This window comes from Gadus morhua, chromosome 19 (genome assembly GCF_902167405.1).
Source record: "Gadus morhua chromosome 19, gadMor3.0, whole genome shotgun sequence".
Taxonomy (NCBI): Eukaryota; Metazoa; Chordata; class Actinopteri; order Gadiformes; family Gadidae; genus Gadus; species Gadus morhua.
In genome coordinates, this window is record NC_044066.1 from 9382756 (window position 1) to 9408679 (window position 25924).

Consider the following 25924-nt stretch of genomic DNA (forward strand, 5'->3'; position numbering starts at 1 on the left):
TATTTTTCAATTCCTATTACCGCCGTGTACCTCCACGGTGACACCCACATTTCCGTTGTGGGATTAATGAAGTACATCCTGTCTCGGCTTAAGCGTAGCATTGCATTTATTTTGCCCATCCTTTTTTTCACCTGAGGATTTCAACAAACCGGCATTTGCATCAACTGATCGTTGCCATGCCATCCCTTTCCATGTAATCCTCTGTCTAGCTCACTGTCCATGCTTCAGCTCCACTGCAGCCGCTTCTAACTTCACACTCCTATCAGGACCCCACAATCCTTGGCTAGGGTATGCTATCTGGCGTTCCGTCAGGAGGAAGGAGTGTGAGGCGCAATCCTCAGAGGTGACAGATTTAGAGTAAGGTGTCGGGGTGTGTAGGAGCTGCATGGAGAGAAGTCAATTCCGTGTTGAATCGCAAAAGTCTAGGGAAAAATATACCAAACCCGACCTCGATAGCATTCTGGGTCCTCACTCGCACGTTGTTCACAAGGTGCAGTTTATGTTTCTATGTTTACTTTACCCAACGTCTGCATCAGTGGCTAGCATTGTGAAAGTCCTTCTCAAGTCGTATCAGAGTGCACAAGGTTAACGTGTATTATTTGTGTCATAAACACTTTTCTTATTCTGCGCTCCAATTGCTGGAGTTTGAAACCCCTCAATGTCTACATTCTCCCTGCGATTCCTGTGGTTTTCCATCGTCTTAAGTCATATTCCGGCAACACACAGCGACAGAGAGAGGGACTGGGGGGGGTAGCGTGAGAAGGGGGGCTTTTATCAGAGGGATAAGAGAGCAGGGAGAGGAGAGGGGATGATTGAAACGTGTGCTTGTTCCTGTACAGAGGAAGACAGAGCGGAAAGGTCGACCCCCAGATTTCCGCTTAATCGGAAGAAGGTTTTCATGCACTTTTCAATCCGGGCGTAATCATGTTTTCAGATTAGGCAGGGAGGCTTGGTTTGGCTACAAAGTCTCTGCTGATTTGCATGGCTTCAAGGCTGGTGGAGTGCAGGTGGATTCTATGTTTATTACCCGGTTTTCAATTGCACTGTAATTGGTTGTGTTATTCAAATATAAACACCTAGACTGTATTTCAAACTCCATTTTCCAAGGATTTAGACAATACGACGGATTTGCGCTCGGGCTAATATTTTTCATCTGCCAAACCGTGATCAATGACAGTTTTATTGTTATCTCTAGCTAACCTTCCAGAACAATGGTTGGTGATACAATGTCAACATTAGTTTTTAAATGGGTTTTCAATGATGTTTGAAAAGTGGAATATTGCATGATTTATATTCAGTTTCATGAGGAATATGCTTTGGCTTTCAGAAGACCCTTTTTTAATTAGTTTTTCCCTGCAATTGTTAAGTATATCCTTGGGTAGAGTCAATTTCCCACCAGTTTAGCACAAACGGACATATTTCAGTCTAAAATGGAAATCCTATTACATTAATATATAAATAAGAAATTATCCATAAAAATGATATATACGTATAGAAACTACATTTAATCTCATCAGTTTTATCATCAGCATGCCTATGAATGCCTTGTGAATCTAAACGTGTTGATTGGACCGTCCCTCCTGTCCAACCCCCGGGTAATTGATAGAAAGTCTTCCCCTGAGGCGAGTAACTAGCCTGGTAACAGTAAGCAGTGATCTAAGGCCTGTTATTGGCTCGGGGACCTCTCCGCCTGGAAACCCGGGAATGAAGAGCAGATGCTCTGGCACATGGCACTTTAACTTCCTACTGGGAGAGAGGATGGAGGGAGCAGAGGGAGGAGGGAGAGGAGGGAGAGGGCGGCACGACATGGCGCGAAGGGGGATGAGGGAGGGGGAGTAGTTGGTTCGCACCAACATGTTGGAAGGTCAGGCGAAAGAAAAACCGAGAGAACACAATTGAGAGAAGTTGAAAGAGGGGATGAGAGTGTGAGGGAGAGAGAGAGAGAGATAGAGAGAGAGGGATTTGTGTTTCGGAGGGGTGGCGTCTCGCGGCGAGAACATGCACACGACAGCAGGCCTTCGAGGCTGAGCGCGGAGAGCTAAGCCTCCCTCTCGCTAGACGGCTTCCAAACTGTGAGGCAAACTGTTTCACTGTTTGGAACCAGAAACAATTTGTCGCGACCTGGCTAGTGAGCCACAACAAGGAACAAAACAGGGATAAGTAGGACTTGGAAGAGACAAAAGTATTGGGCCTTTTGTCTCCAGAAGTAAACGGAACTAATAATGGAGCAGTGTGGACGGCGTTGGTACGGGAAGGCTACCGGGTTTGTTTGTATATTGTGTACCTTTGCCATTCTGTTGATAGTTAGAAAATCTTTGAATAAAACATGTATATACTATCACACTCTTTGAATTGCAGTTTTTGTACAATAAATCCTATATAGAGTTGATCGATGCTAAATAGTGTCAAGCTACCATGAGACAAGAAAGAGAGAGATGCGTCTCTGTACATCTCTCTGATCGGCTTTGCTATTTTCTCCCTCTCTCCCTCTATCTCTCTCTCCCTCTCTCTTTCTCTCTCTCTCTCTCCCTCTATTTTGTGTAGACTGACATAAAGGCAATGTTTTTCATCCGACATTAAGTTGGAAGAGCTCAAGCATTTGTCCTCTCCCATGGAGATGGACAGAAGCAGCAGGGATTTAGTCATTTTGTATGGTCTTAAGATGAACAGGAAAGTCCCCCCGTGGCTCCGTGTGCCATTGTGAATCGGAGAGAAGCTATTGCCCTGAGAGAGGGCAGAACAAGATGTGATCAAACAAAGCAAATTGGGGGACTGAGAGAAGTCAGTATTAAATGGGGAACGGGTTCGCCAGACACAAAAAAACCAAGGAGATACAGGAAATGAAAAGTGCCATTGAAAGAGTTCTTGCTTAGCATAGGTAATAGGCTGTTCGGATTACACTGCCGGAGCCATTTTCTCTGTTTGAACAGAGTGTTCAGAGTGTTTGAGTGGTATGGGGATAGCCTCTGTGTATTTAATTGTAAGATTAGCTATCATGTTGTAATTTACAGCCACATTAAAGCACATTTAGATTAATAATTGGCTAGATGTAATGTATCCTGTATCCTATAGCCATTGGCCCATGCAAACATGCTTCCCTCATTATTTACATGTGTATATTATATACGTTTGTTTCATATCTTCGTTTATTTGTTTAAGACCCTTGTACTGTTGCTTTTTGTATTTTTTTGTTTCATTTTATCCAACGCACCAAAGATTCCGAAAATATTTCTCATCTATGCAAACTTCACCTGGCAATAGTGCTCCATCTGATTCTGATTAGCCTCGTCCCTTACCCTCACTGCGCATTATCCTCCCTTACTCTTCCAAAAACACCCACTTACGCACTAATTGTATGTTGGACGTTCTAGCACTTAAAATACTACTTGGCATTGTGTAGAATCTTTTCTCCGCTATCTTTGTTGTATACAGGGAAGGGGTTAACCTAGCAATTGCAAGTGCTTGGCACTTGTTTCTATGAATATCGGTACTGAACCAACAGCGATATATTGTTTCTCTCTCTTCTGACAAAGGTATGTTTATTGTAAGGCACTTTGGATGAAAGTGTCTGCTAAAAGGCTTAAATGTAAATGTAAAATACAAGACGTAAAATCAGTATGATACACTTCAAGTCCTTCATATCTTTCCGTTGCATTTCGCCAACGAGATGAACGAGTAACGGAGCCCTCTCTGTGTGGCTGACGAACTTGAGTTTGACTCTTCGAGTGAGGAGATTGCAGCTTGTGTGTGTGTTTCATAGCTGCCATTCCTTGGATAGATGAATGGAGTTCTCCTGACCGCAGCGCACACCGCACGTGGTTCTGTGTGTGTGTGTGTGTGTGTGTGAGATGTGTGATTAATGCACGACGGCCCCATGGCGCGTGAGTTATAATTTGATCGTGGTTTGTTTTCCTCATGAAGACGGAATATTAAATGTGATGAATGTGTCGCTCTGGTTTGTTTTATTTATTCGCAGCGTGCCTCCGTGATCCGGATGGATTGGGCGCTGTGTGTGTGCGTTTGTTTTTCATAGTTTGCGTTTCTTTGTGCGGCGCGATCGTTTGCGAGTTTCAATCCGTGTGTGGGCCTGAATGCGGCGTGACGAAATGACAGGTGAAAGGTTTTTCTTGTTTTCCAGACGCTGTGTGTTTACCTTGTGTAATACTTTTTGGAGTATGTAGTCTCTATGTTATGGTCTGAATGTGTCCATTGGAATCCCTCTAATGGCATTGTATCTGAGTGCCCAAGGTTAAAGTGTATTATTCAGTGTACTTCAGGAGGATGCTTCAAGGTCCTTGAATGGTGCTAACGAGGACTGATCCGGAACTGTGTGTGTGTGTGTGGTGGTCTGAGATAATGTGTGTGTGTGCGCGCCTTAGTGAATGTGCATAAGCGTGGCGAGGGCTGCAGCAGAGAGAGCGTGACAGGCTCTCATGCACACGACCACACTGTGCCTCGTGTCGCTCCTCCAACCGTCACACCACTTCAGCCATCTCCATTGGACTGCTGTATGTTTGGAGGGTGTAGGAGAGAAGTCCTTGTGTGTGTGTGGGAGAGAAGTTATTGTTTGTGTGTGTGTGTGTCTGTCTGTGTGTCTGTGTGTGTGTGTGTGTGTGTCTCTGAGAGAGAATGTGTTTGTGTGCGAGAGAGATTTGTGTGTGTGTCTGAGAGAGCATTTGTCTTTGTGTTTATGTATGTGAGAGAGAGTAGGCTTGAGTATGTTTGTGTGTGACTGTTTGTGTGTGTGAGTGTCAGATAACACATATGTGAGAGACTTGGGGTGTGGAGAGAGAGAGAGAGAGAGAGAGAGAGAGAGAGAGATGAATAGAGGGCACCCATGTTCTCTGCCTCAGACCTCAGTCTCCACCATTGTCTCTGATTGGTCCTTGGCTGTTGCGCTCCGCATTATCCTCTTCATCTACTGCATAATCGCAGCACATCGACCACATGTGGCTCGCGTCGCGCTCACACACACATTTCCAACCGTGATTTACCAATTTGTTTGTTGCTTTGTTGGTTTCATTTTTTTTTCTTTCTCTCTCTTCTTTTTTCTTTCTTTCTTTCCTGCTCTCTTCCTGCTAATCATAATCTCCAGACTGATAACGGCATACATAAGGACACACATTTTAAGACTGGGAACTATTTATACTTTGCGGTGACAATGTGAAATTGTCAGTATGCGACACACAAAGCACAAAACAATTCCAAAAAATAAAGCTATTCCTTTCATCTTCCTTATAATCTTCATATCTTGTTTTTGTCTGTTTCTTTCTGGTCTTCCCCCCGATTGTCCTCTTCCTCATGCTGAAAATATGATTTACTGATCGTTTGAGCCCTTGCACCTCAAGAGTTCAATATGATTTATAGGTTTCATAAAGTAATACTAAGTAATGAAAATAAAAAAAACATGTGAGCCTTCGTATCACATTGTCATTCTCGTCTGACTGTAGTCTTAAGCTCTTCAGCGGCCAATCTGCTTTCATACTACTTTCAATTGGTTTTATTTACTTTTTCATTGTCTATTATTTATATATTTATTTCCAAGGGGAGGCTTATCCCTTTCCTCCACCTAATTCACATCTTCCCCGCTGATAAACAGAACATAATATAATAAAAATGCACAATTTAAGATCTTGCCCACTTTATATGTACACTGTGCAACGGCATTCAAGGTGGAATCTGCTTTACACTAAAACTCAACAAAAGACTGTGGGCATTCACATCCTATCCCACCCTCTTCAACCTCAATATCCGCATGCTCCTCAAATCGATGACGACGTATACACATAGTCTCTGCTTTAAATTCAACCTTCCCCATCGTTTCTTTAATAGACTCTCCGTCTTTGTCCCTCTCTCCCAGGGGGGACTCATCGCCTTCCTCCTCCTCATCCTCCTCTTCACCCTGGTGCTCTACACCCGCCACCGCTGGTGCAAGCGCCGCCGCGTGCCCCAGAAGAGCGCCAGCACCGAGGCCACGCACGAGATCCACTACATCCCCTCGGTGCTGCTGGGGCCCCAGGGCCGCGACAGCTACCGCGGGGGCTCCTCGGCCCGGGGCCAGCACCAGCACGGCAACTCGGTCATCGGCGTGCCCATCCGCGAGACGCCCATCCTGGACGACTACGACTGCGACGAGGACGACCTGGTGGGGCTCTCGCACAACTCCACCCCCAACCAGCTGCACCACCAGCACCTGAACCTGTGCGACGGCAAGGCGGGGGGGCTTCAGGAGGACTACCGCGAGGCGCACGGCCAGGAGGTGCACTTTAACGGAGTGCACTCGGACACCATGCGCAAGGAGGACGGCCTCAACATGAGCTTCGCCGACAAAAGAGGTGAGTTTGGTGCGCGATGAAGAATAACTTATTTGTAATACATTTTGGCCAGGAAAATATTACGTTTTCATTTTGGAGCATGGTCATGGGATGATACAGGCAGAAAAGTTACCAAGAATACATTCATTGAGACAATGGGTGCACGTGATTCTTATAGAGAAGCTTTCACATCGTGGGTAGTTAATACAAATGAAACAAAGGTAGGGGGGGGGGGTGACCATCGTGGAGAGTTTAGGATTGGCCATGGCTGAAGTCAGCCAAGAAGTTGTACGATTGATATTTCCATGACAGTGCGCGAACCACACGGGGTGTGTGGGGAGGTCTTGCCAAGTTGCTAACTGGGATCTTTTGCCAGGTGTGATCACGTGGGATAACCTGCGTTCTTCGTGTTAGTGGTCGGTCTGGGGTGTCAGGGTCGCTACGTTGGTGAGCTGTGCTGATTGTTTGTCTGTTGGTTGCTGGTGGTTTGAATAATGCGGAGGTGGTTGATGTGAGCTTTTGGCCGACAGGCGATAAATCTCTAGCTTCACTTTGACCCTTGAAAGCGTTTTTTTTTCGTGTCCAGAATTTCTGCAGTATGTTTGTAGATACATGTTTGAGAGGTCTTTTAGACCTTTGTTTGTGTTTGAAAAATGACTGTACTGAAATCCCCAAAACCAAACATAAATAACTCAAGCTGGCAATCCATCTACCATGTATTATTATACATTCACACACCGTACTCCACACACACACACACACACACACACACACACACACACACACACACACACACACACACACACACACACACATAAAAAACACACACACACACACACACACACACATAAAAACACACACACGAAGAGAGCTCCTCCATTTCAATACAATTCAGTCATATCTCCAGGTCCCAAATGTCCCCAAAAAAGCCACTTGTCTCTCACCTTCCCCCTGAACACCACCGGCCATTCTTTACCTGAGTGTCTCCGCTGACAGATGACCCTCATTCAGCTTTGCTCAATGGTGCTATCCCCAGGCATGCCGGCCCCAGTGCACCCCCCCCCAGGTTCGCACAGAGGGTGGGGGTGCCAGGCACTCCTCCATATAGCACACCGAGCAAACCAAACAAATGAGGGCTGTCAATTTAGTTATTTAGTGGGACGCCCCATGGCTTAGAGGAGGAGGGGAGCTGGAGCATCGTAAATCATGGCCTGGGAAAATCACCGCGGTACGCCCGAGACCGTGTGATGATGAGTCTGTGGAATGCAGGAATAGCCCCCTCGCACCCTTTCAATATACTTCTCTGTCTCTCTCTCTCGCAGGCTATTGCTCAGTCTCTCTCTCTCTGTTGTGCTGCCTCTCGCGCACTCTCTCTGTCACGGTCACTTTCCTCTCTCGCTCTCTCTCTCTCTCGCTCCTCGTTCTCCCGTTCTCTCTTTTTCTCTCTCTCTCATGCTCTCCCATGCTCTCTCTTTCGCTCTCTCTCCCTCTTTCTCTCGCTCTCCGGTTAAACCGTATCACTGCACACTTAAATCCTTCCAGGGTCTTGATCAGCAATCATGCTACCAGTGGTTAGACAACTATTCATTGCAGCGTTTTTCTCCATTCGTTCCTCACTTGCTGAACTTGTGTCCCCAGAGAGGTTACGCCTAGGGTTAATAGAAGCACCGGTAAACGTATGCCTCATTTGGACTCCTACTTGCTACTCTTTACTACTCAGACAACAGATACTAAATCTGAGACACAGCATTCGTGTTAATGCTGTGGCATTGTGGAGTCCACCACGGAAACACGCCTTGCGCAGTGTGCAGGGTATTAAGGAGGCTTCAGTGCATCTTCTGTGTCGTAGCAGTAATGTGCATTACTGCCGGGACCCGGATCAATATTTGATTATCTTTATGCTCAATGCAAACCATAAAGATTTTTTCCAAAATTGTTAAAAATAAAAGAAACGCCACAGCAGTGGGGTTTTCTTAACAATTTAAATTGCGATTCCGGCAACGGCCCATTATTTTGTTAACCAACAAAATCAGTGGCATATGGTACCGGAACAGAAAACCCTCCCAGCTGACGTACTCTGTGTTAGAACCCCACCATCTGCAGCCTACCTGCTGGCCTCAAAGAGCAGCACGCACAGCCCCTACGTGCTACCTTATGACATCATGCATCTAAAGAAACAGCAACAAGGACTCCCCATCGCTTTGCACCCCAGTTAAATGAGTGAATAGTGACTTGATGATCACAGTCAGAGCAGGTTCCCCCATTGTGTTGAACACACACCCGAGGTGCTTATTCACCTTGATGCCTTTGGACGGACACAATGATGTTCTGAATGCGGGTCCTTTATAATCCCTCTCCTTCAAAATTCACCCTGACAAACAGTTTCTGGAGAGGAAAAAATAAACGAAGTCAGCGATTTAAACTAAGCGGCATGTTAAGTTGCTACATTAGATTTCATAACACGAGAAAATATTAATGACCCTCATGGAATTTTCATTGGTGTGGATAATATGTTAAATCAAGCAGAATGTGTTTATGCAGCATGTTTTATGAAATGCTAGACTATTGGTGCCTCTATGCTAGCCAGCCTTCTACGGACATGATTTGCTTTGAGAATGGAACTTGCTTGGAGATACTGCTCTATTTTCAACTCAACATTTTATCTAATCGACAACATTAGATTAGCATAGCTAACAGATAAAGAATGTTTGTTTTCATTAGAGATCGGTCGGGTCTGAAAAATCTTCATACATTTTACAACTATTCATCTCTGATGTATTAACAATATTATGTTGACAAATAGTTGGAAAAGATTAACAACCTGGCTTGAAATGACTTAAACCTTTTGCTTACCCAAGCCAAACTTGAAATTGAAATTATTTCCGATATTCATTTTATTGCCAGATGTATATGGTTTATACCAGTGGTTCTCAACTTCCCCGACTTTGGGACCAATATTCTCACATGGTCCCGACCCACTTTTATACAATTCAAACCAAGCAAATTTATTTCTCCAAAATGGGCTTGTGACAAAAATATCATCCTGACCTTTTGAAAAATAAACAGTTTCAGTCCTGCATTCAAAGCACATTATTCTAGCTAAAAATAAATAAAAACAATCATTTTTATTTTATATTTTTATTTATTTTTTGACGACATACTCATGACCTATTTAAAACGAAGAAGTCTAGGACCCACTTTTGGGTCGCGACCAACAAGTTGAGGTTCTTAATCCTTCAATATTTCTTTACCTGATTCAGATTTTCCATCATACCGTTTTTAACTAATGTTTTCAAATGTATGAACAATTGTTAATTTAACCAGAATTATTTATCTGATGCATTGCAGTCTAATTTTGACAAAACCGATTGCAAGGAATGCTATACAAGTTGTCCAACTCTAAGCCACCGACTTTTATTCTGTCATATATATGTAACAAGTCGTGTTCTGTACCATATGGGTTAATGCTGTAACAGATTTGTGAGTTCCCAATACTAAACCACTTTCATCAGAAGTTTTGTAATTTAAACTTAGAGGAATGGGTCTTTCACTGTTCAGACACCAGCACATACCACCCCAAATACTTATGCAAATGGTTCTAAGAATAATAATAAGGTACTGATTTGGAAATTCCTTTGTATTTAAACAGGGTTTGTTTTCAACTTGAAACGGCAAAAATTCCCCCAAAACAATATGTTTGAGAAAATAATTAAACTAACGAATCACTGCTGCATGTTCCTCTCCCCTGTGAAACACGCCTAATTTGCCTGTTTGATACAGGAAAGTGCCTTAACTGTTATTGGCTTTGATACTAAAGTCTTTGCAATTTGCCAGCCAACCCCACCAACTGAGCTGCTTTCTCTCCAACCCACACCTGCCTCACACCAACCTTGCTCTCTGCTGCAATTTCCGCAGTGGTGTGAACTATTGACATCTGCAGTTTAGGAAACATGGTGTTAAGTTCCTCATTATATTTTCCCACTCACGATCACACATTAATACCACACATTTAATGACTCCCATGCTACATTTCTAACAGTTGGGAATTGGGTTTCTGCTTTACCTCTACATGTAATGAGTCTTACTTAACAGTAGTCGAATGTCTATTTTAGTTTGCTGGGGTGAACTTTAGTCCAGGAATTGTCTCTATAGTGCACGCTCACTTGCAATTGTCAGGTCTAGCTCCTCCAACATTAACTAATTTCCATTTTTTATACCCTCTAAAATGTTGCTTAGTTGTAATTTGTCAATGACCTTGGCATCTTGCTGTAGTTTAATTTTCCTTTAACCAGAAACAGAACGTACCTCAAATATACTTTTTCTTTAACCAAACAACTAGTGTCCATTACCACAAAGAAATGTGATTGTCTGCAGTAGCCTATACAGCCCTTACAGTCAACTTTTGTGTAGCACTGGTGCACAGCATTTGGGAACTTGGATGCACCTAGCTAGGTTTACTTTCTTTCTTTTATTTCATTTTTGTTGCATTGTGATTTGTCAAAGTCCTTGAGTGTTGCTTGTGTTTTTTTCCTCCCGTAGTCTTGAGCTCTCTATTCCTGTTCTAACTTTTTTCATTAAATTCATTTATAATTAATATATTCAGCATAAAATGACTCTCTCCCCTCATGGCTTTCATTCACTAAGGTGTTTCAATAAAGGCAATTGTTTCATCAAATATTTAGGCGAGTTCCTCATGCAACGCTCAACTATTGTTCTCCCAAGGCTTTATTCTTTATTATTCATACCGATACTTTGGCACTCAACTCCTCATAGGCCTACATGTTTTTAGGCTGGAGACTTCATTGACATTTTTAAATTGTCAGCCTTCTTGGATTAGACTGCTCTTACCTTTCTTACTTAAAGATACAAATAATCAACTTTAATTTTTAAAAGTTGAAATTCTATAATAGAGAGGGAAGCCGTCCGCCCATTCTCTGACACTTCAACTTCTTCAGACTACGCAACTGTTCATTTGTTATCGTTAAACTTTGTTCAGATATTTAACAAATCACTTTTTTCGATATCATTCATACTTTTTAATTCAACAGTTTTTGCTTTATAACCACTTTGTACATTTTTAGTTGGCTTTAATTGCCTTCCTTTGAGCGATGGCACCCGCTCTAGTCCAAGATGGCTTTCACAAAAGCTGTCCTGTTCGCTCGTCGCAACGTCAATGTTTACCTTGAAACATAATGTAAAGCTTATTTCTGTGCGCCAATTACTCATCGATTTGTAATCTACTTGAGCATCAGGCGTTTGTGTGTGGCGACCCTGTTTATATGGCTCGAGGCTAGGTCCTTCATGCAACTCGAGGTGTGTGCGCTAAAGTGCTTAGAAACTATATTCTTGACGTCATGGTGTCTACACAAACGATATGTCCTATGAACGCTAAGAATCCACAGTCCTTTTTCATTTTGTGAGCTTATCTCGATGAACGAGTTGTGAAAGGATAAGGTCAATAACACACTTTTCCAAGTAACTATGACAACTGATGACACACACACACACACACACACACACACACACACACACACACACACACACACACACACACTTCTCCTACGCTTACTTTACTGTTACACTAACTTGATTCAACCTTATCGCAACAGCTCAGCTATTCTATATTTTACCTAAAATGTATTCAAACTTCATCATTTTTAAAATGGTGTACATGTTTACATTTTTTACTCTGCATATACTTTTGAAGTCTCTTCAAATCTTTTCAGGTTAATTTAGGCCATTCGACATTTCTTTACTTCTTAAACTATATTTCTTTATTAAAACACATTTTCAACCTCACTTTGCACTTCAGCACTCCCCACATTTTCTGCAGGTAATACATTTTGAAGTTTAGTTTGTTCTTTCCCCAGCCAGAACATAACGCATCCAATTGCATTCATTATTTGAAGGGCAGCTCCCATATATTCCACGATCACAATGACGCATTCGAACCTGCGCAAATTGAAGAACAATCACCGGTCCCATCAGTGGTTTGCATAGAGCAGACTAATTAGGTTGAATGAGGTGATGGTGGACTCGGAACCCAAACCCCATTGAGTGATATGGACCATTACTCGTGGTGGATCGTCTGGCTATAAATAAAAAATAAAATAGGAAGATGGTTTTGAGTCAACGTGCATTCTCCTTATGTCTGTACACCGATTGATTTACGAACCCCCACGTGAACCTCTCAACGTTTGACTGAAGGGGCTTTCTCTTACCTGTTAAAGTGCTGTGTTCAATCAGATTATACCTCGGCGTCGTATTACAATATTTTCACCCTAACCTAGCCTCATTGACTGGCCGACTAGAATGCCCACTTCATGACTCCTAGTTTCTATGTGCAGAATAATCTCATTAGTGACTGTGAAGTGCTTACTAGACGAAGCGTAATGTACACTAGGGACGTTGGCTGCACCCAGTGAAATTCACTCCATGAATTGTGCTGGCCCGTCTGAACCAAGCCCCGGAAATGAAAAAGCTAGAAAGATAATGTAAATAAGGATGTTTTTCTGCCTTCATTTTACCTTGTCACACTTGATTAAGCCCACAATATGCTCCCACTTAAATCGCAGACTCCAATCTACAGGTTTTCTATCAACAGAGTTATTGCATGCAAAAGCATAGACTAGAGGCCCCTCATGCTTAATGTGGGCCACCAGTACATTTATTAACTGCAATTATTTAGTCATTTAGCAGACACCTTCAGGGCAAAGCATCTCGCAGTGAACGCAGACACGTGCCGTTAAAGTGAGGCTTGAGACCAGGCATGACCAGGCTTGAGGATGCCGACAAGTTAAACCTCATTTAGAGTTGCATGAGATGGATAGAATATAATTCTTTATTGTCATTGCACAGGACACAGTTATAAAAATAATATAAAACAATACAAGACAATACAATATCCAGCTATTCACATGTAACCCCCCCCACACACACACACACACACACACACACACACACACACACACACACACACACACACACACACACACACACACACACACACACACACACACACACACACACATTCACATAAATTCTCCAGCGCATGCTTAGAGTGTGGTAGCATGGAAAAAGTGCATACAGTGAGCAAGCCGGCGGGAACCAAACACTGCATCATCTCGGCCCTGATGCACGGTTCATATGGCTTTGGTCGGTCTGTGTGCTTCAGGCACGGCGCATCATCACTCCCCCATGTAGCGTGCGGACATAGTGTATCAAACCCGGTGACGCAGCCTTTCTCCTGGGAGCCTGAACAAATGCATACACTACACTTGGGGGATGCTGGAGCCTTAGCATGAATACAGATTTAACCATCGTCTGAAGAATAGGCCTATTATTTGAGATGACATCATGCGGTGACATCAGAGTTAGAACGAGTGTGTTCCAACTCCCTTGATGGGAGCCCCTTTGTGATGTCATTTTACAGATGGCCACGGACTTTGTTCGGACCAGTGCACCAACAGCTCACTTCCTCCCAGCCCTGCACAGCGGTGCTGTTGTTCTCACTGACGAACAATTGACCCGACAGCTCACGGGTCAATCTAGAACAATCTACCCCCTATAGTGACATCCCAAGTAGGAGTGTCCACCCAGATGTGTTGATAGATGGGTAGATCAACCTACCGGCCAACCAGGTGGACTGCACCAACTGGTCGGTAGATCTATCTTTCTGGGTGGACACGCCCACTTGTGATGTCACAAAATGATTGATTTGTAAATGCTTAATCGACAGCACACCTGTTGGTATGGCAGGGGGGATTTGAACACATTCCACAGTATGTTCCAATGGTTCATTATTCATATGACACTGAGTTCATTAGTTATTACCGACTATTACACTTAAGTAGGTAATTCCGCAAACGCTTTAACCCATAAGCATCTTCAAGTGAATTCCGATGCAGGTTATTTTAGAGCTGGGAGGTGTTTGGTTTGGCATCTTGGTCAAGGATACCTATATGAAGATTATTGCCATATGATATCGAACTCGATACCTTTTGTCTGGGAGCCTATCCCCTCTAGCAACTACTCCTACACAAGGAACACCAGGCTGCCTGTTTTGTAAGCTCGCCGATGGCACCGCCAGTTCTGCGAGTTGGGATAGTTAACAGTATGTCCTTCTGTGTGTGCAGTACGAAACCCCCAAAAAGTATTTGTAATTAAGTCCCAGCGATTTATCACTGGAGGAAGATGACAACCCAGGTTTGGTATTAATCACAACATTGCTCCAGGCTGCTTTCAATGTGCCAAGTTGGCGGGCATTTTTCATCAGTGATGTCACGTTAGAGTTTTGTGGCATGGCGTTGTGTCATTATTCTCATATAAGGGGATGGATGGGGGGCCTCGGAGTGCTCCAGACGCGACATGCAAACACGCATAGAGCCTGGTCGTGGTAAACAGGTTTTTCACATTGCTATGGAAATTGAGTTTTGATCACATTAGTGCATGGAATATGCATTGTAATGCATGTTTCTTATTTATTTACTTGGATTTCTTTGTTATTTAAGACTACCTTTGGCAAACAATGTTTGCATGCGTGCACATATTTCTTCAGCATTATACATATATTGATCTTTTTCCTCTTTTCACAATTCAGAACTACGACTTTTCTTTTCTCATCTTGGCCTCTAAAATATTCATTGTGTACTTCTATATACTAAAATGGTAATTCAGATATAGACAGTAGATTCAAGAGGAGACGTTGTGTTTTTTTCGTGTTCATAATTGCCCCTCAGCGGGATGCATGTTATGCCTTTGGCGTCATCAGTGTTGGCATTGTAATGTAAACTACAACAACAAGCGTCAGCAAAGGGGTAACAGAGAAAACAACGGACTACAATCATTTAGTGTAGCCCTTATGAAAGCAATTAAAAAAAAGATAACGCATAAAATCCATATGTCCTTGTTAGATATGCAAGCCTCAACTGAAATCTGAATATTTATTCACTATTCTTCTAAATTCACTGTTCTTCTAAATCCCTCTTCTGGTCGTTTGGTGTCTTGGGAAATCGTTTAGCTTCTAACAAACTATATTTATTCATCAGAATATATTTTGGAACGACAAATGGTACCACCATTATAATTGCATTTGCATACGGCTGTGTAAAACGTCCTTCGGACAGGCTAGACATGCATTTAGTATGTTTTGTATGGAAGCACGACCAGGGGAAGATACATAAACACAAACTTCTAAGAGCAAAGGCTTCACCGCATACATTTCTAGTAGAGTAGAAAGTGACTGTGATTGGAGCCGCAAAACAACAACAATTTGTATGCCATATGGAAGGGAAGTTTAACATACGACTGATGTCACTGAACGTGACATAAGGTAACGTCAACACTGGCCAACATATTGACTTGAACAACGATCTGAAAGTGAAAATGTACTATTTTAAATGTCTTATACCACTTAATCACAAGTGTTTGTCGGTTGTCAGTCTCAGTGTTTTTTGGAATTGTCTAAACCGCAGGAGCTTCTGTCGAGTAGCTTAGTATCTTTTAAATGCATGCTTGATGTTTAAAATGTATTAAATCTGAATCAGATTCATTGCCTTCACTGGTGACTAGTAGGAGTCTGTTCCTCCGATATTTATTGTTTGAAAGCAAGTTTTCCAAACTGCCCTGATCACCTTTTGTCTTCTCATTAAAACCAATTACCTTTCTACTAGTGGGCATGCCATTGTTTTGTTCAACTCCATTTAGCATTCGCTTGGCACCCTGTGTTCACTAAAATATATGCTGTTTAATTTAGCATTGCTTCACCTGGCGATGACCCATCGTCAAGAGCTCGCAATCAGTTTATGAATTCATAACTGCGACCAACTCTGACCGTAGCCGCAGGCTTTTTATTTTAAATTTTATATCCTGACATTTTATTGCAATTTGCTGCCCTGTTTTTCTGTAACGTCAAAGAAGCATGTCAACATGCTGCGCAGGAAGTGATAGAATGTTGGTCAAAGGTTGGCTGTCTTCAATCGGTTGGCCTTTCACAGCCGCTCGGATCAACATGTTGCTAGTGTGTGTATGTACATATAAATCTGTGTGTGTGTTCCCTTGGCTTCCTGACCTTTTCAAAGTCCGATTTGTGTTTCTATGAAGTGGCGGTCAAACGCACGCACGCACGCACACACGTTGAGAGAGAGCGCCATAGACAGTGGAAGCAATTTGCGAGTGTAACTTAAAGGAAATAAAGCTGCACCTCCACTGGTAGTAAATGGACTAGTCATGACAACTTTATATCCTTATAGAGGTGTAGTATATCACTGCAATAGAAAGGCACATTACACTAATTCTTACTGATTATGTGATCTGGGTGATTGGGTAATTCGTCTTTCATTAAAACAGAAGCAATGCTGCATGTTGTGCTTTTTAAAGCCTATGTTCTGGAGAGCAGTTAAGACTCGTACTTTGAATGCTACTCCCTCGTGCCTCCTAAGTAAGGAGTGACCTAACTGCTCAGTCACCTGTGTGCCATCATTAACAATTACCCACCACTTAGGTTGTACTGATTATCTGAAAAAAGTATACAAACACACACAGGACATTTTTGTAAGTCATCATACAGTCACTGTTTTACTGAAATCAATTGAATAGATAGGCACTGTTAGCCTACGTTAGGCGAACGGTGTCCTCGGTGCAGTTTCTCCCCCCACCCCCAACTCATTTTGGCCAATGACCCCTTTTTTTGCTCTGAAAACAAGTGTGACCCCACCTTCAATTTTTTGCATCTGCTTCCACTTTTAGTCATCTTACTCCACATCTGCCGGTACTATCACTGTACCGGTGGACATAATCCTGTTGCTTGGCTACACGCTAAGTGAGTTTGCTTGTGGCTTTGAATCATTAGGCAGTCAGTTCGCATATACTGGACATCTATGAGAAAAAAGAAAACTGGCTTCCTGAAATAGACCATTATATATCCATGGCTTATGTCAGCAATCTTCCGCGACCCAATATGCATATCTGGGGACCCCAAGTATGGTCTCGACCCCAAGGTTGGGAATCACTGCCTTAGTGCTTAGCTTGCACCTCCTTCCTGGCCGCAGACCAAAATAGGCCACAGAGGACGTTACTAGGAAGCCATCACTTTTTTTTTTTACAGAACCACTTACTATTAACACCATATGGAAAATGATTGCCCCGGTACATGACATGATCTTCTAGCAGTCACTTCTAAACCTTCACACAAGAACGGACTTGTATGCTACTTAATGTTCTGATTTATTGTACAATAAAGCAAGATGCCCCAAAGTTTAAACTTTACCTGCCCTTAATAAAGGGTTATCTCAGAAGATTCCCTGTACGTCACTTTCGATAACATTTACATTTACATTTAGGGCATTAAGCAGATGCTTTTATCCAAAGCGACTTACAATAAGTACAGTTGTCATAAGAAAGTGAAACGATATATCGCTGTTATCAAGGGCCAAGCACTAACAATCGCTTGGTTAACCCATTCCCCGTAAGCAACCAAGATAACTAGGATAAGATTAAATGTTCTTTCAGACTTAAGTTGCTAGATGCTATATATTGAACAGCTTTCAAACTAGGCCCACATTCTTGTGTCTTCACATGGTGGTTCATGGAATCACCGGGCTCAGTATGTGGCAGAAACTGCCGCTTTAAGTGGCACTCTCTGTCAGCCGAGCAGTGGCTGAGGGGACGATTCAGTGTGATCGCAGTGCGCCGTAAAAGACCATCCATATTTCATCCCTGCTCGGCGACACAAGGCCGCCACCGTGCTATACATAGCACTCTAAGTCTTACTTATTCACAAACAGCAGACGACTTGTATTCTGTATCCACGGATAGAAGTATACCAGAAGTGGCAGACCCTTCCTGGAGAATAAAAAAACAGTTGAACCGAGCCAGAGTCAGAATGGCACTTTGCAAGCTCTCAAATGTCCCCAAAAAATGACAAGAAGTGGATGGGCGAAGGGAAGAGTAAAGGGCGTTTCTTAGATTGGAGTGTCGTCTGAGAAGTAGGAGGTGCGTCGACGGAGCGAGAGGGATGAAGTACAAGCGTCTCCTTGACGTTTCAACAGTAATCTTCCCTCTGGAAGCGCTTTTGTTTCCTCAGAGCGACAATACTTTGAGACATCGCTCTTTTTCTCGTCACTTTAGACAGGGTGAGGTGGTGGTGTTTGAGGTGGAGGAGGCGGGAGGCGGGGATGTGGGGGAGGGTGGGGGAGTGCAGGAACTAGGCCATACAGGGGGCCTGCTGTGGTGGTGCTGTGTGTTGTTGTCCCTTTTTTATAATTTAACGGAAGGAACGCTTGCCAACTGGAAAACGTATGAATCAGCAGCTGCTCCGGGGGTCTCTGTTGCCACGTTCTACTTAAGTTACTTTGTGCTGAGATCTGAAACAAGGTTTTTTCCATAAGTACTGTGAAGGTAAAGGTTACAGTGTTGGCTATTGATTCTTCGATAGCTCTGAGTCTATGAAACAGGGTGGGAAAGTCTCTTTCTGGTTTTCTCTACCAACCTGAAGGTCCTCGGTTTGATACCCACTGTCCACAGTCTAACTGTAGTCATCCCAGAGCAGGATGCCCTAACCCCTAGCTGCTCATTCATTCATGAGATGATATGACTGACGTTTGTTTTCACCTTTTTTATCACCAATGCTATTTTAAGAATCATATCCTCTACTCTCCCAATGGTGTGCACTAAAGGACTCATACAATTGATTAGTTTCACCTCTCTCTTGTTTGTATAATCTCATTCTTAGCTTGCAAACATTTAGGGATTTCACTTTGGCTGTCTGGAATCTAACAAGGTGCTAGTCCCCCGCTCTTCTCCCTCTTTCTCTCTCCTTTCTCCTCACCCCCTCTCTCCTCTCTTCATCTCTCCTCTCTTCATGTGTTCTGATCTTCTCCTATCCTCTTCTCGTTCCTCGCTCTCTCCCATTATGCAATTTATCTCTGTCCACTGCCCTCGCTCCCGCTATCATTTTTCCTCAAACATGCTTTTCATTTTTTCCCCTCTTACCCATGATGCTGCAGTGCCCTCTGCTCTCTCCGTTTGTTATCTTCCCTAGCTCTTGCTCTCTCTCTCTCTCTCTCTCGCTCTCCGTCGCTCTCTCTTGCTCTCTCTCGCTCTCTCTCGCTTTCTCTCTCACTCTTCGCTTTCTCTCTCTCTATCTTCCCTAGCTTTCTCTCAGTGTCTTTCTCTCAGCTTTCTCTCTCTCCCTTGCTCTCTGTATCTCTCTCTCTCTCTCTCTCTCTGTCCCAGTGGTGTCCCCCTCTAGCTCTCCCTCTTTCTTTACCTCTTTCTCCCTTTCTCTCCTCGTTGTCTCTCTTTCTCCCTCTCTAGCTCACTCTGCCTAGCTCTTTCCCTCTGGTGGTTCTCTCTCTTTCTTTTGCATCAAATTTCTGTCATAATCTCCTCTCCCCTTCCATGCCGTTTTCATCCATCACCTCCACAGCTTCAATTTCCTTCCCCATGTTTTTCCCTCTCACGCAATCTGAGCTGTGATACACCAACTTCCTCTCTCTCTCTCTCTCTCTCTCTCTCTCTCTCTCTCTCTCTCTCTCTCTCTCTCTCTCTCTCTCTCTTCCCCTAACACTCTCTCACTTTCTCACCCCTGCCTACTCGTTCCCCACTCGCCTTCCTCCCCCCCCCCCCCCCCCCCCCCCACTGACACCTCTATCTCTTTTTATTTTTTTCTGTCATCTCGCTCTCGCTCTCGCTCCCTCCTCCCCTTACCTGTCACCCGCTGCGACGACGGTGCCTGCCTCTGTCCCGTGGTGTGGCTTCGCCATCCCCCCCCCTGTCCCACCGTTCCCTGTTCAAAACAATGACAAAGGTAATAGATCACAGAGGGAATCAGAGCTCTCGGCCCAAGGCGGCCATTTTCATCTCCATTCATCTGGGCCTGCAGGCAGCTGTCCCTGCAGCAGGGGCCCCCACCCGCAGCATCAAAACATTCACCGTGGAAAGGAAGAGGTACGTGGAGTGCCTATGGAAGATTTGCGATCAATAATACTATCGATAATAATATATAGTAATTCACTGATCATTCCGTGCCATTTTAGTTTTGCTCTGTGCAGTTGGTTGGTTGTATGGTGCTATATTGAGAAGTTGAAAATATTGAATGTCAATTTGTTAACTTGCAGTGAACATTCACAATATTAAAATACTTTATTCCAGAACACCACTTATGCTTTGTGAGTGTAGTGTAATGTATCTTTGGGATTGTCTTGTCAGCCACGTCTGTTACCTAGTCTATTAGATAACTGACCGACACAGACAGCATAAGACAGGTGGAAGGAGGAGGAAGTCATACTTAAGTGGTGTATACTCCAGTATCAATGGTATATTTGGCGATGCTCACCACATTGGGTGTTGTCCACCAAAAACACCCAAGTGTCTTACAGGAGTGAATGATGAAGTGGAAACCTTTACCCCCCGTAATACTGCCGTTCCACACTGACCTGTCAGCAAAAATGCGCTGAAACCACTCTTGCTGTTTTGCCAGCGTTTCCATTGGATGCCTGGGACGTCTTAGCGGCTATTAGCATAATAACATGTCAGCTATATAAAAGGCCTTAGTGCTGACACCTAAATGATCTGACAGTCGATAGCTTGTTAGCGTTAGCGTCTGTAGTCCTCTCTTCACCCTGTGACAAACAGTGCGGGCCTGTCCCTTCCTAGGATGCTGAATAAGGACAAGCAGAGTTCCTACTTCCAGCACAAATTAAATGACATGTCATTCCACTCTCCCCCCCCCCCCCCCCGCCCTTCCTACCACCATCCCTTTTTTCATACAAGACAAGATTGAAAAATACTGCCCACGACATAAACCCAGACCTAAGAGTGCATGTTTAGAAATATACAATAAAAAGGTTATTCAGGGTCGAGAAAAGCCGAAAAAAATTTACCAATGTTCCATACTAGCGGGCATCCATATTGGATGCTCGAAGGCCACAGAGTGCTGTAAAGTTATGCTTACGAAGGGAACTTGGCTTCTAAGGGAGCATAGAATACATTTACAAGGCATTTCACGGTGGTGTTGTTGGTTACATTCTCAGAGCCACAGGGAATGTGCCAGGTTGAAAATGCTGCATTTAACACTGTAATAACCGTCCATTATGTTGCAATTTATGAAAGGTTGTTTTCGACAGCCATCACTAACGTTGGACATTTATTCTTAGAAAGCAACAAGGGTCTATGATATTGTTCTTTCTGTTCTCAATAGAAATTACAAACTACAAAGAAAAGTGGGGAAAATAGTCTAAGTGCTGGATGAAAGAGTATGCCCAAAAGCTGATTACCTTCATTTGAAATAAATAAACAACACATACTTGCGTATCAATTGAAAAACTTGCTGTAAAACTATTTGTCTTTATTTGTCTGGATTCGGCCTTCTCTGCATTTCATTCAATAGATGTATCTGATTCAAGAGGGACATTTTGGGGGACATCGTAGAGGAAAGGGGGTTTATTTGATGTTCTTTGTGGTCGGGCACATCTTTGTTTGCTTGCTGTAGACCACACTTTGTTCCAGGTCTTATGGGGTATGAAAGAAAACTGATGGAGGAATCATCCAAAACATTAATCTAAACACATACCATGCTTCAATTCAGGCAAGAGGAACTTATAACATCTAAATGTTTACATTTGGCTGAAAATGAATACATTATATAAAATGATGAGGATGGAGGAGGAATATAATATATATAATATATCTCTTGCACACAAAGTCAGGCAAGCAGGCCCGTCGGTCATTGGAGGTTGCTTTGTATCAGAACCCGGGTAACCGGCGAAACCACTAAAGCCAGTCCTGAACTCAGGCAACCAAACGCTTGTGGCTGTTGTCAGAAGACACCAGACGACACCTCTAACCCGCGCTGCGGACAGATAAGCGTTATCTAAGACTGAGTTGTACGCCGCCAGGGAGAGAGAAAGGGCTGGAGGACAGCGACCTTTCCGGCTGAAAAGCGCAACCTTGCCCCTCTCTACGGTGCATTGCTTCCCCCGGTGTGGAGATGGATGGAAGGCCGCATAAATGAGAGAGCGAGATAAGGAAGGAGATGGAGTGAAAAGGGTGGGTGAAATAAGGAAAGAGAGAGATTAATTCATGTGCGGAGAGAGGGGGAGACGGGGAGAGCGGGAGACATACAAAAATTGGATATTTGTGGATATTCATACCTCATATCCTGAATCGAATGCAGTTTAGTGCTCGTTACCGTTAAGATCCGTTTTTGCCGCAGAGGTTGTGCTGAAAATATGACTAATATGTTTGTCCTGCAGACATTCATATCTTTGCAGCTGCTCCCTCCTCCTTCGCGCTGCATGGAATGCATTCCATCATCATGGTCCAGGGCCGACCCCAGGGGTCAGGGTGACTGGACTCCCACTTGTGACATCACAGGTGGCGTTGTCCACAAAGGCGTGTGATGGATAGATCAGAGGTGACGGAGGTCAGTCTGTCCTTAGTACATCTAGGTGGACATGCCCACTTGTGAGTAGGATAGATGGTGGATTCACTTTTATTGGCAAGACACAATCACCCTTACACCTGCTGGTAAAACGGCCCTTAAATATCCTGTCCACAGCCGAGTCATCCATTAAAAAATGTATGCAACAAGTAAGACATCATGTCGTCTTAAGTTGCGGTACAATACAAACTGACACGATTTGTTTATATTTCATGTCTTAGACCTGTTGAGAAATAAACAGTGTATCTTCAAATGGAATAGATGGATTTCCTTGTTTGAATTAAATTGTATCAGCACTCCCAGCATGTGTTCATGCATGGATGGAGGAGCTTGCGGATGCATGGTCTGTGAATTAGATAACTGACGGAGCAAAACTCGTCAAGCTGCAGAGAGACCAATCTCATGGCGCCCATTGCACCCGAGGGAGATGGGGAGAGGGGGAGAGAGAGAGAGAGAATGCAATGACATTTGTATAGTTCTCCAAGCACACCCCCCACCCCCCCATGCCTAAACACTACACAAGTGGTCCCTTGGGAGCACTGTGCATTCACGTCTCCTTCTCCACCGTCAACAGAACTGTGTGTGTGTGTGTGTGCGTGTCTCGCCTGTACGCTCTTTTGTTCAATGTGTGTGAGTACGTAGCTATGTGCTGTTTTTATGCTAGCTCGGGGTCCGCCTGAGGTCAGGGTAAAAGAAAATGTATTTACAAAGAAGGGAACACAGAAATGTTTTCAGCGACGCTAAAACCATGACAATTGTTTGTCTCTGGGGAGGTGGCAGGGATCAGGGCTGAGGCGATGGTGCACCATTCAGAATACAAAAGAAAACAAAAAGGATTTGAAGTCGTTGAATGCAAGACGTTCTGTGTATGTGTCCAGGGATGAATCTCCATTTTCAATAATATGCCTTTCTGAATTACTTAATGGTGTACCTAGCGTAAAAGACTGCAATACAGTAAAATAATAATACTCAAAGTACATAAACTAGACAAATGGGGACAATGAAGTTGTAATGAATTAGCAAACTGAGACATTTTTGAAGTACAATCCATTGTTTTGGAGGAAGTTATGACTTTGTTTGTCAGAAATGTCAAAGCAATTGTCAGATGCAAGGTTATTATTGATCACATCCATGGGCAAATCAAAGAGTTTAGCGAGGCGTACGGCCACTATGGGTCGATGCTTCATTCCAGATGAAGTAATGAAAAATCAAAACAAACAAACAAAGATAATGGCGACTACAAAATAAGCCCTGCCACGGTGTCTTATCGCGTTTTTTTGTTTGCATAATCTGTATCGACACACTGCGATCTTAACTCTCCCCAATCAAATCCTTGTCTGGGGATGGTTGTCGTTTCTTGATCTTATTTATTTCCGTTTATTCCGGTGTTGTTCTTAATCGTTGACCCAGAGGATCCCGTGTGTATGTCACCTTTGAGATTACATTTCCATCAGGATAGTGGTGAATAATACAAATGCTTCATTTTGTTGTCAACAGTGAGAGAGCTGAGGAAGTCACACAGCTGCCCATCTCAAATGATCCATTTAGACTCAGTTACGTGAATTTTTATATATATTTTGGAATTTATTATTTGATATATTCTTCTTGTACTCGTCCCTCCTCTCTTTCCTTCGCAAGCTTTTACTTTTAGATAGTGTTTGTACTTTTGTTAATGTGACAAAGACATTATTTGTATTGATTATTGTAGGTCACATTTAGAAGCCAAACATGAATGCAAAACAAGCGTGAACACCATGGATATCCCAAGGCTGATTACAACCACAGTTGACATTTATCATCACTACTTGAACCACTGGCAAATGTTTAAAAACCCAGTTTCCCGTGATTCTGTGATCTGGTTAAATGGTGTTTTTGTGACAAGGACATTATTTATATTGATTATTGTAGGTCACCTCTGGTAGCTTTGCTTTGGCTCTGCCTTCAGACGGAAAAGTATGACAATAACTGAGGAAAGAGTGGCTCACACCACGCGGTGGTACACCGAAATATTCAGATTAACCATTTTGTAATGACCTTTATTACAGGCTGTTTGGACCGGAGGGGGGGATAAATGGAAGCACCAGCTCCTTTTATTCCCTTCTTGTAGACCAAGCCAATGTTGGCCCAGTAACGTTTTACACAACATAATCACATTTGATTTTTATACTATCATTACAGAGGTATAGCCCAGCACTTTGTGGCCCTGGTTTAACAGCAATAGTCATGGAAGGCATAATGGCCACCAAATCACTTCAATAAAATGACTATCCAACGAGCTGTTTCAAAGTTGGATATCTGATGGCATGTTGTTAGCAATAACTGGCACACCAGGTGAATCCTTGGGGATTGCAAATTTGAAAGTTTAAACAGTTTTTTTTTAAACAATATTTTATCATGGAGAATATAATATTGGACCTAGCAGTCCTACTATGCTAGCATAACTTTTTGAGGGAGATTGAGACAGAGCCTGGGCCGATAACCAAAAACTGAACGGGGCATATTAACACCTTGGGCCCTATTTTAACGGTCTGAAACGCAAGTGGGAAGCGCAAAGCGCAAGTAGCTTTGTGGGCGGTTCTACGGCGCTATCGCTATTTTACAGGCGGATAAATGACACTTGCGTCGCGGCGCAAGTGTCAAAAGGGTTGGTCTGAAGCATCCTAGTTACCCGTAGGTGTGGTTTGGGCGTAACGTCCAACAAACCAATGAGAGTGCCAGCTCCCATCCCCTTTAAGAGCCATGAGCGCATTTGAATCGGACGAGTTGATATTTTGACAGCGCGTCTGCAGTCTCCGATGAGACAGATGCACATGAATTTCAAACTGCAAATGGCTCAGTTTATTGCCAAATAATATGGCCTAATTCACACATGGTATAAGGGGTTTTCTTCCACAACTTCAGAAATACTGAGTCCTCAAATAAATTTCGGCAAAGAAAACGTATATGATATAACATATGATATGCGGTAACTGTGGTTCTATTTAATGATATACGCAATACATTATAAACATTTTTTCTTATCAGTATTGTATGCTATCCTAATATGCATGTGTCCCCGCGGTAATAGACATTGCCATTGATTGTATTATGCGTTACGTGTTTAGTTTGCGTGTGTTTAAACAGAGCACACAGGGGCGCCCGCATTCATTCATTCATTCTTTTTAACACT

At 43.2% G+C, this 25924-nt stretch overlaps 1 protein-coding gene across 1 annotated transcript in view; it reads left to right on the forward strand.

The window, feature by feature from the left end:
• The window catches only part of astn2 (astrotactin 2), a 269562-nt gene that overhangs the window by 69292 nt on the left and 174346 nt on the right, over positions 1 to 25924 (forward strand). The window contains exon 3 of the mRNA XM_030341421.1: positions 5861 to 6335. Coding sequence (XP_030197281.1) covers positions 5861 to 6335 — 475 coding nt within the window. The remainder of the gene's footprint in view (positions 1 to 5860; positions 6336 to 25924) is intronic.